Source organism: Thunnus albacares, chromosome 10 (assembly GCF_914725855.1).
Source record: "Thunnus albacares chromosome 10, fThuAlb1.1, whole genome shotgun sequence".
In the NCBI taxonomy this organism is placed as follows: domain Eukaryota; kingdom Metazoa; phylum Chordata; class Actinopteri; order Scombriformes; family Scombridae; genus Thunnus; species Thunnus albacares.
In genome coordinates this window covers 23289672-23301902 of record NC_058115.1, presented here as the reverse complement: position 1 = coordinate 23301902, position 12231 = coordinate 23289672, and the positions used below count along the sequence as shown (strand labels likewise).

Below are 12231 nucleotides of genomic sequence, written 5' to 3'. Positions count from 1 at the left end.
ATGCATCAATCTATGCTCTACACATCACGAGTTGAGGCAAAAACACAGCTACACGAACTGAAAAAGTCTGTGTTTATCACAAGCCTTTATGACTCCTATTTATGGATGTATAGAGACAAGAGGAAAAGGGAGAAGGCTGTGGTGGTAAAATAACAGAAAGAACTGGAGTCTAAGCTGTCACACAAACATGAAGACAAGATTGGCATTTAATCTGAAAACACCTTATTATTAACAATTATTGACAATTATTATTTTCTCTTTTCTCTTAAGTTGTGTAGGCGGGTGCAGACTGTTGAGAGTGAACATAACATTAAGCTCAGTTACCGACTCCTTTTCAGTAACACACATCTAGCATTTCCACTGCAGTTATTCTGCTCACTCAGACGACCACTTTGTAGTGAAGGAAAGAAATTAACTCCAGTACTTGCGTAGCGTGGTAGTAAAGCAAGTAAATATAGGAATGTAAAAACAATTACTGTAAGGAATATGGCTAAAGCATGATATGACCTGATCATGTATGATTATGTCAACTGTTGTGGTGGTAAAAAGATTTTAAAGATCAAAGCTAGGTTTCTACAGCAGGATGGCCACAAACACCTTGTATCAAGTATGAACCCAGCTTCACACAGTTACACACAGTCACTCCTCACTGGTAGTAATAAGGGAGGGGGCAAGCACCGCTCTTTAAATTTACCCACCCAGATTTATCACTGCTTTATGGCTGCCAGTAAGATCTGCACACTGGCAATGATTTAACCTTGTAAGTCTGACTGGGGATTGAAGCAGTAACTTTCTGGTCACAAGTGCTTTTCTGTAACCTTAAGTCCTCTATTGTCCTACTTTACCTGTATATCTGTTCACAAATCTTCATTAATCCCCTTATGATAGAGAATTCTTGACATTTGCAAAAAAGGGAGTTTGACCTATAAAATTTGTAGACAATAGAGGATTTATGTACTGACTGCAGAACAAAATGTGACAGGACGATAAATTATATGACTGAACAAAAGAAATAAACAAAACCGCAGCTGTAACATATTCATTTAAGTCATTTAACTGGTGAGATCATGTGGCTCAGGTCCTATCTATTTGGCGGCACTTAGAAGTTCCTTGACGTCCTCCTGATAAGGTACTTCATATATGTTATCAATCTATAATTTTGTCATCCTCCTTGTCCATGATGTATTTCTGTAATTTTGCTGTCCTGGAAGAGAGATCCCTCCTTTGTTGCTCTTCCTCAGGTTTCTTCCTTATTTCCCCATTTTCTGGGAGGGGTTTTTCCTTATCTGAATCAAGTGACTAAGGATAGAGGATGTTGCATTGCTGCACAGACTGTAAAGCCCCCTGAGGCAAATTTGTGATTTGTGGTATTGGTCCATACAAACAAAACTGACTTGACTGTACCAGTTAGGCCAAAGCAGCAGCGAGTTCCTATGGTTAATAACAGGATTATGACACAACCACTATCTAAAATGTATAACTACCCTAGGTTCATGAGGTAAAAGATGCACAAATTATAAATTTGAATATTTACAAAAAAACAACATGACTGATGAAACAGCAGGGGTCTTTTAATTTTGTCTTCTTCTGGCTTCTTGACCAACACGACCATATATCCAGTGTTGTTCACGTCCAAACAATCAGTATGGAGTGCAGCAACTTTCCATCTATCTGTCCATCCATCCCCCTATCTATTTATCCATCTGCCAAAAGATCCTGAGTGAATGTATGAGGCTGGAGAATTGTAGTGCTGAGTGATAGATATCAGCTGTTTCATTTCCATCAGAGTAAAGGTTGACAGCTCATCATTCTTCCTCCACCAGAGGTGAAGGAGTGCTGAGGCACTGAGCAAAGGCTGGGTGCACTGATAGCCATGGACTGACAATACAAGTGGTCTTTACAAATTCAATATTTTCCAGGTGAGTAAGAAAGAAAACCGTTATTCTCTGACCTTTAAGCCCAATGTAAACCGATACATTCACAAAAAATAAGGTTGTGGGTTCACTGGGGATTCCAGTTAACAGTGGTGAAGATTTGGCATAAACAAAACAAACAATATGTGTGGAAGATGGTTTACCTGACATAAAATGTTCCTTATCTAATGGTTAGAAATAAGGATGAAATATTCTATATGAGGTCTAAAATAAGAGCTGGTTTTAGAGTGAAAGACACTTTACCAGAAAGGAGGAGAGCCTTGTCCACAGTAAACTCTTCAGCAAATCGAATATGGCAGAAGTTCTTCTTGCTCTTCCTGATGGCAACAATATCCCCGCACTGACCAAAGACCTCCATGATGAGCTGTTCAGTGGCATTCTCTGGCAGACCGCCAACAAACACCGTCTTACACCCTGGAGGGCGTTCCCTCATGGCTGGAGGCGGAAGGTCTGTCAAACATGGAGAGAGAAACAAATAGAGATAATATTATTTAATTTGAAAGGTCATCTGTTGTTGTAGCAGTCCTTCACACAGCATAACTGATGTACTACAGGATATCCACCTAAAATATTCATGCTATAGTTGGTTGACTGGTCCTCAATCTCTAGCTACAAGCATCACTTTTGAGCCAAGTCTCAATCAGGAAACATCACTGATACATGAAAAATACGAAGTCGTGTTCATAAGAGATGTTACATTGAGTAAAGGCATATGGATTCAGTACGCTTTCCAATTTCAGTCCAACAACAGGCTTAGTTTCCTTTACGTTACGTCCCAAGGAGTCAACGATTTTCTCCTTCTCCTGTATTTACAGTAATATGCAGTAGACAGTTTGCCTTCCAAGGTCTGCTATAGGTCGTAGCTTGTAGTTTAGTTTGCTTTCAAACTATTAAAACATCATAATCTTGCTGAGGGAGAAAAAAGAGGTGGCATCTTGTTAGGTCTGATTTAAAGTACAGCTGCAGAGATTAGTTGATTAGCTGATAGACAGAAAATTAATCAGCAACCATTTTAATAATAATCATTTTAGTCATATTTTAACAAAAAATACTAAACATTTGCTGCTTTTAGCTTCTCAAATGTAAGGATTTAAAGCTTTTCTTTGTCATAATGGTGGGTTTTAGAGTGTTGGTTGCACAAAATAAGACATTTAAAGAGATGACATTGGATTCCAGGAAACAGCAGTTTCACTATTTTCTGACATTTTGTAGACAAAGTGATTAATCAATTAATGAAGGAAATAATTGGCAGATTAATTGATAATGAAAATAATCTTTAGTTGCAGCTAATTTAAAGTTAGAAATCCTGCAAAACAGGATAGTTTTCCTGCCTTCTCAATTAGAAATACCTACCGAAAAACTGGTCTTCAGGTGTCAATCCAAGCTAATAAGAGTGGTCCATGGTAATGCAATGTTAACCTAAAAACTGAATTTATTATTATTATTTATTAAAAAGCCTTGAAAATATCTTAAGTTTTAGTGTGAAGTACATCTGCTCACTTACTCAATTAGATGCATGTTTGCATGATAAAACACTGTAACATGACCATTAAATGCATGAAATCGAGTGCTTGAAAATTACTATATTTAAGCCACATTATAGGAATGAAAACTCGATGCTATAAAGAATATTACGGGAGAAATCAAATGAAATGGCATCCACTGTTTCTAATGGTGAAACAGCCTCTCCTTGATATTTGTAGTGCATTTAGTTCCACATATTTTCTTATCCTTATAATGAAGTGATCTTGGGCAGATGAGGCTGCTGTGTTAAACCAATAAAATCATTCTAAAAGGTTAGCCAAGAAATAATTTCTCTATGATGGAAATATAGAATGATACGCTATTACATGGAACAAGATGCTTTAATTCCTTCTGTTTTACAGAAATAATCATGTCACGCCTTCCCTAACATGGAAATCTAATCCTTCTGACCAGAAAAAGGTTGATCCTCTCATGTCGATGGTCCGTGGCATGAGGTACGTCACTGCCTGAACAAAGATAAATGTTGACCGATCTAATCTCAGCTAGATCAGGCTTTTCATGCTTGATAGGAGTGACTGGTTAAGTCTGCACAGAGGGAACTGGAAAACTGGATGAAATGGATGCTAAATCACCTGGGATTTGATGTTAGCACTGTTATCTAAACCAGAAAAGGTAGAATAAAGCTTGAAGCTAAAGCGTAGTGTTAGTATGGTTCATAGTCAATTTTGTATATTCAGTATGCAAAATAAATGTAGCTTCTGTTTGTTTATTGATTTAACTCTTGATGCAAAGACTGTAAGGTGCACTTTGGGTTTTGAAGCAACATTTTCTGTCTTTGTAATAAAAACTGGGATAAAAACAGTATTTTCAAGTTATGATTGTTTAAGAAAATAACTTTCCCATTTATAAATCAGTCTCACTAATGGGGCTTTCACAGTTAAGCAGGTGCGATTCAAATGAACTCTTGCGCATTTGCCTGTTTGGTTTGGTTCATGTAGGCTGGTGTGAAAGCTGTCAATTAGACTGCAGTTCATTTGTAAAAGCAAAGCAGACCAACCACAGGATTTTGCGATAGCAGGTTTGATATTTTAGCATTAATTCAATGATATTAAATCCATCTGCTGATCCCGGGAACTGTCAAGAAAGCAATCCCCAAAGAGATATAATTATGCAAAAATGATGTGGTAACCATGGTAACACATATACAATTCAGAACATGAGTGCAGAGATTTTCTGGTACATCAGAAAGGGAAGTCATGTCTGCATTCAGTGTTTCCTACCACAGCACCTTATGTGTATCTTTAACAAACATGTTGAATGCATTTTCTCCCTCATAAAATATGTGCAAAGCCAATGTTTTGCTTCTCAATTGTTTCAACCATGCGTACGTGCTAGAACTTTTCTTCTTCACTGCCTTTTGCTGGCACAGTGATGTGTATCTTGATGCATTACCACCAACTGTAGATCGGTGAAATAGTGTGAAACCATCAGCGGGAATGTGTGTAGCGCCACCCAGTGGTTCGTGCATGTGCCTTGAACCAAAACAAGTACCCTTTCTCAGAAACTCCCCCTGTAATACAAGGAACAAGGTGTCTGTTTTTGTCCTGTTTCTAACAGTTTGTCGTTATTCATGTATCATATGTCTCAATTAAAATTTCAGTCACCACAACTGTCCGATATATGAGTTCATTTTTACGCTTCTTGGTTCAGCTGTAATAGTGAACAATGTGTCAAGAAACTGACCTAGAACTTAAGGGAAACCATGCATGATTTATTTCACTGGCTTGTACAAAGTGAACCAAGAATACAGCTTAAAATGTTCCATATGTAGAAGGTAAGTGTCCACATACCTTCTTAAGAGTAAAGTGACATTTGCTGACAGAGCAAAGCGGACCCAGCAGAAATGTGAAAAGTACTGGTGTACACCTGAAATGTAGGACTCATTCATGTACATGTTTGAGTGGCTAAAATCATTTTTCCCTTGGCTATAAAGCTGTGGCCTAAATCATAGGGCTTTCCATCAATCATTTCCTGAATTAGAAAAAAAAAACACAGTATATTTTCCATTCTGTACTCAAAAGTTTGGGCATGAACTTTTAAATTATGGGCCCAAGAGGAGCTATTATCTAGTCCCGTAGCTTTAGTGCTGGAGAGCCTGTAGCAAAGTTATGGTAAAACACATCAAAGGTACTTTATTGCTTTGTCCTCCTCATGTCACAGCTTGCTCTGGCACGTGGCCCAAATGCCTTCGTCCCCCGACCTTGGAGATCATGATGGCATTAAAACTGGAACATGCACATACTCACAGGCTGTTCTCTTTACTCGCATACCCAAAGCCAGAGCACACACACACAGACACACACATACCAACTCTGGAACAGAACCAAGGTGATAGTTTGCCGTTACTTTGCAGTCAGCTAAAACATGCTGCAGCTTATTGCACAATTCAGCATTAAATTACAATTTCTGACAGAGATGGTCTGATGAGCAAGGAGGACAATATAAAAGGACAACAAAGAAACAATCTGACATTTAGCTGACACCTTTGCTTCATAAAAGCCTGCCTTTAAAAAACAACATTTCTTTTCTAGACACACAAGTGATGTGACTTTTTCAAATGTTTGGCTTTGAAGAGATGATGAAATCTATAATGGGGACTTTTTAGAAATGTAGGCACGTAGAGTTCTGGAGGGCATCTTTGGTCTTTTACTTGAGGGTAATTACAGACAGACAAGGCTGACATCTATGAAAAAATGTAGGAAAAGGAAAGCCTGAGGAAGTGATGACCATTAAAGATACTCACAGAGTAATTCCCTGAAGCAATGAATGAAATGTAGGTCTTCAGCATTAAAGGGCCAGAGACAAAAATGGATTTTTGTCTGTGTGTATGGGAGTCATGGATTGACAGAAAAAGAAAAGAAGATGGGAGACAAAGTTGAATCAGATCTGAACTTTGTCTGTGTTGACAGAAGAAACAAATCTGAATGAAAATTGATGCTACTGGTCAAGCTGCTTATTGAATACATGCCATTTACTCTGAAACTATTATACAAATATTACCAGGTGTTACTGTAATGACAAATAAACTATTTTTCATTATTGTAGTATAATTGTTTCTCTCTGTAGTGTGGTAGGGTGTTAACAATGTTGAGTATCTGTGTAAAAAAAAAAACCCAAAAAACCAAGCAATTACCAAGCAAAATATTATATAGTATTATATGTAGTTTTAAAGAGAGAAAAAAGAATAAAAATGATAATGAAAGCTACAAAAAAGTACTCATAAATGTCAAAAAATGAAGGAGAAACAGAGAGAAAGACAAAGAGCCTGATAGAGAGTGAGAGCTGCAGTGCTGTTAAGTTAAAGGTCAATGAGGAAGAAGCTGCATGTTGTATCCGGGGTGGTGTAGCTGGGGGTCCTGCTTCCTGTGATAGCCACCATATGTAACCTGCTGCCCTCTATCCCCGTCACACACACACACTCACTGCTATCGCCTGCCGGACACAAATACCTGAGGAAATAGAGCACTGACTCACAATCATCCTCTAACTTTGTACACAGCGCACTATGTTATAAAGCAACATTTCTGTCCTCATCTTTCATTTTCTCGCATTTTTTTATTCTCTCACATGCAACCTGTACAAACACCTTATGACACTCCTTTTTAAAAATAAATGTAGAGAAAGATGCTTGTCAGCTGCTATTGTGACCCCCCGCGTTGTCCCCTGTGGAGGAGCTTTATCATGCTGTGACCCCCTTAGACGAACCCCAGAGGCTTCAATTACAGTGGAAACCCTACCAGTGAGAAAAAAAAAAGAACATCTCCTCAATCGCTCTGCTTGGTTCTGGGAGAATGTCTTCCCATCTGTTTAAATAAATTGCTCCATTAAATTTCTGCCCTGAAATACAGTTATTTAGATCGCATTTTCCCTTTTTTCTTTTTGTCCGCTTCTGAGAAATGTCTCCTTATTGGTTTCAAAGGACAGTTTTGACGCCCTCTTCTTCTATTGTAGAAGGCAACTTTCAAAACGAGGGAAAAAAAAGTGCAACTCTTTCATGTTGGGAGTAAATTGGCTTCCTCTGAAGACTAACTTTCCGACCTTGCCTTAAAGGTGGCATGAAGAAAAGGAAATGAGGAGAAAGAGACAGGTGGTATGAGAGAAAAAGTGGGTGGGCGAGTAACTGTGGCAGGAAATAACATAAAGACATGAAGAAACTGTTGTAGATAAGATAGAAGGAAAGGTTAAAGCTAGAGGCTTCGTTCAAGCGGCTCGGTGTACTCAATAGGTGCGACACATTATATCTTAACACGCCATTGGGTGGATGCTTTTATCCAAAGTGCTTTACAAGTAGCATGAGTGCTTAAATTTTTAGTATGAGTGGCCTTAACCTTAACCGTATCCACTGAGCTGCATCTGAATCTCTGCTTAATCTATCTTTAGCTTCTTGGCTGTTGCCCTTTGTCATCTGCACAATCGCCGACTCTGAGGGTGAAGTGAAGGCTTGAATGCAAGAATTTACTAACAGCAGTCTGAAGGATTTAAGGACATGGCTAACTCTGCTCGAAAACAAAAAGGAATGAAAATATGATAGTGCTCACACTGGGAAAGACCTTAGGTCATACAATGAGTGTTTTTGACAAGTGCTAGTGTTGTAACGTTGAGCAGTTAACAGGCTGACACCTCATTCAGCCCCAGGATTACAATGAACTCTGTATAAGGTACATGTTTTTCATCCATGTCTGATCACTTGTGAAGCTTGTGTGAATGTCTAAAAGTTCAAGGAAAAAATGTACTAATTTATGACGTGTGATACATTTTTCTGTCTTTATACTACAGGTGAACACTCAACTCAAACACACTTGGTATCAAAGGCAGACACCCACTGGTTGTAGTGAGGAGTGCTCACTACAGTCTGGGTTGAAACTTCTGTGTTCTTAACCTGACATGTGAGGCTGCCTTGAAAAAGACCTCAGACAGACAAGTTTTCTTGAACAGCAGGGAGAAAGTTCCTCCCAGAGGGAGTGAATACTTGAATCATGTTTAATTATTTACAGAATGCAAGAGTGAAGGAGAAGTGTGAGCTCAAATCATGCTCACTAGGAAAGGTTTTATTTTCCAGATGTTATTTTAAGCCTTTATTTATATATCTTGATGTGGTAACTGGAAATTCTATTCAGAAATAATTTCTGCCTTATTACCAGATGGAAATATCTATTTTTGGTTAATTCAGTGAATGAAATACCTGACAAACAAGGGAATTATTTACTGTAAATCCCATATTCCCATAAAGCAGTCCAGATAATGGCTTCGCAGCATTACCACAATGACCCCATACAACCAGAGAAATCAGTTCAGTATAAATGGTATAGAAGCATCATCTCACAATACTGTCATATCACCCAGCCCTATTTAGATCATTTGCAAGGGAAAATGTATTGAAAAATGAAATAATACATTTGTGTCGAATTCTATGGAGGCAGAAAAAGGGGGCCAGACTTCTTGTCACAGAAACAATGGCCCCTGTGGGACCAATCCCAGAATCCACTACTGGACTTTATGGGAGAGGTGCAGTGTTCCCCTCTCCGTTCACTCTCTCAACTCCTCTATTGCTGAGCTTTATATGATATTGGCTGTTTAACTTAAGTTGACCTTCTATTACTATGGTCAACATGTGCTGCCAACAATTTCTCTTGGTTCAGGTTCTCCAATACAAAGACAAATTCTCTTTTTATTCATTCAGAAAGAACACAATGGAAAGAATAACCCAATTACCATGAATCACCTATAGTGGCCCACAGCATATAGTGGCCATAAATAATAATGAAGATTGAACAAAAAGTGTGAACTCTGTGAAATGCTTAAAAGAACAGCCTACTGTTTATTATGAGGGTAAAGACTTTTGCTTCTTCACCCTTAATTTAGCATCGCTTTTTTTTTTTTGAATATTTAAGGATATTGTTGCCCCTATTCATTTCAGAACCTGATGCACAAACACAATATTAGGATCTGGAGTGACAGGGTCTGGTGCACACAGCACCTGTGTTTGTCCAGGTGTGCGTGTGTGCACAAGAGAGTGTGTGTTTGTATGTATACGTATGTAACAGACAGCCTGACAGAGACCTTTTGAACTGCAGCTAGTAGCTGGAAGACACAGAGGTGTTCAGGTAATTAACTGGATTTGACCCCTTAAATGAGAGTTGGGAGAAGAGGAGATGCAGTATATGATAGAGCGAGAGAGAGACATCCTGTATATACGTACATTGTACAGTAGAGCGAGCAGGTGAGGAGAGATTAAGAACAGATAAAGCGATAAGGGTGAGCTGAGAGAGGAGGACAGAGTCCATCACCTCTTTGGCCTGGCATATTGAAGACAGCAGCACAGCGTTATGTGTTCACAGAGGTCACTTCTCCAATTATACATTCACAGACATCACACAATGCACGCTCGCATGCATACATACACCCTCACGCCTCCTTTAATTCCTCCCTTCCCTTCCTGATGAAACTTGAATGCAAATCAGCTATGCTCTGCTGGATACAGGTACTAAGAGGTATTGAAGGTGACATTAGGGAGGAATACTCTCACCGACTGCTGCATAGGTGCCTATCACAAGCCCAAGTGTGAGGACTAGAACAGAGATACGTCATAGATAACGCACACTACTGCATCGATAAATAAAACATGCACCGGGCTTGCTGAAGATGGGTCATATTGCAGTGTTGCACTTGTGATGCTTATACAGCAGTGTTACAACAGCGGTGATAACTTACTATGAGACTTACTGGGGTTGGGAGGAAACAGTGTGCAGCTCTTGCAGTGGATGATCTCCTTGACAACTGGCAGGTCCTGGGAGAAGGGTGGGGGCACCAGGCCCAGGCCGGGAATCATGGGATTTATGGTGGAAATGCCAGTCATCAGCCCGAGATTGGGGTCAAAATCTGGAGTCAGGAGAGAAACACAGATGAGAATACATAGCAAGTGACACAGCAGCTGCCGGGCGAGCGTTGACACACAGTGCACACATATTTAAGAAATCTGTGTCTATTTCCTAACTGCTATTCAGTCAGACCTAACCTTTACCATGGCGTTGTTTGAGCACATGCCTGCTGTTTCATGTTCCATTTTACATCGTGTACTTTGTCCCTGAAGACAGAGCCGCACTTCTGTCAACAATGGTGACACACAAGTGGTTTATAAATAACTGAAAATATCAGCATCTCATGAATAAATCATCTAACGAAAATCATGAATGCTAAAATCATTTTTACTCAGTTTCTGTCTTTCTCTCTCTCTCTCTCTCTCTCTCTCTCTCTCCTGGTGTCTGTCGTTCTTTCTTGAAAACTCTCAGTCACTCTCTCTGTTTCTCTCTGTCACTCTCTCTCTCTTTCACACACACACACACACACACACACACACACACACACACACACTCACACACACACACACACACACACCCACACACACACTCTCTCTCTTGCTTCTGTGTCTCCCCCTCCCTTCCTCTTTTGTCTTTGAATGACGACCTGTAACATTACAAAGAAATTTCAACAAAACACAGCAGCTATAGTCTGATTGAGACTGCACCTGGGCGCACACAAACACACACACAATCATACTCATACACACACATTCTCAGCTTTTTTTGAAATGGAAATACATTGCCATCTCCACTGCACCTGCAGGAGACAGCAGCAGAGAAAGGATGCCATTGTGTGCATATGTGTGTGTGTGTATTCAATGAGTACGCCAAGTCTCCAGCCCCATGAGTGATGAAAACTTGGCTGAGACAAAACTGAAATGAATGCGCAACAAAACACTGATGCAATGTACGCTCAAGAGGACTAACATTGAGGGGGGTTTTTTGTGTGAAGTCAACTGAGAAAAAAAAAAAATCTATTTTGATGTGCTATCATGCAGTAATGGCGTAGTGGGAGGGACTGAAAAAGTTATCAGTGACATGATGCTGCTGAACTAAACACCATAAAGATGAAGAACTGTGATACTGAGGTGGTTCAACCTGGCTTTCTCTGTCTCCTGTTGATGACCTCTACATCCGTCTTTAGCCAGGTGACAGAGGAAGAGGAGGCAGGTGATAATGAAAACACTGCTAGGTTGCCAGAGGGATGAATGACTTCTTCTGGTGAGGTGGAGGAGAGGAAGATGGATCACACGGAGGGGAAGAGATAAGTAATGCAGGAGGGAAGCAGCAAAACAGAAACAGAGCCATAAAATCCAATCCAATTATCACTCCAGCATACCAGGATGTACAGTTTTCCATTAAAACTGTATCTCTGTATCTGTCTGGGGTGTTCACAGATGTCACTAATTGTATTTTTATCTGTATTTGTTGCAATAGGAAAACAAGAGCTGACTGCTGAATAGCCATGTATGCTTTTCACAATATTCATGTTTTCTTATTTCTGGGTTTGAATTTGCTCGGCAGCCACCTTTCATATTTTATAATAGTGTTTCATCAACACAAGGACAAATAATTCAGTGGCTTTTTGAATGAGTCTGTGCTTTCAAGAGCATTAGCCTGCAACATAAGGTAACTATGACATGAAGAAAAGAAATGAACAGTATGCAAATACAGTTTTTCCAAGTCAGCTCCACGTCACCAGTTTTAGGTCTTAGCACCTAGGTCACCGTGACCTCCTGTACCACTTTGGGACAAATCTGTTTTTTCCATCAATACTCCTCATCTAGAATTACAAAAATTACTACATTATACTACATTATTTGTATCCTCTGCCCAATTACTATACACTGTACTGTACACTGTAAAAGTCCATGGTTTAATCGCTAATTTTA

General features: G+C 39.4%; 1 protein-coding gene across 9 annotated transcripts in view; it reads right to left on the bottom strand.

Annotated features, from left to right (window-relative positions):
* The window catches only part of LOC122989911 (ecto-NOX disulfide-thiol exchanger 2-like), a 196242-nt gene that overhangs the window by 49567 nt on the left and 134444 nt on the right, over positions 1-12231 (bottom strand). For 7 of the 9 annotated variants that reach the window (XM_044362944.1, XM_044362945.1, XM_044362947.1 and 4 more), the window contains 2 exons: positions 10191-10358; positions 2178-2384 (listed from right to left, as the gene is read on the bottom strand). In XM_044362944.1, coding sequence (XP_044218879.1) covers positions 2178-2384; positions 10191-10358 — 375 coding nt within the window. The remainder of the gene's footprint in view (positions 1-2177; positions 2385-10190; positions 10359-12231) is intronic. The other 2 variants (XM_044362946.1, XM_044362951.1) reach the window with 1 other exon arrangement.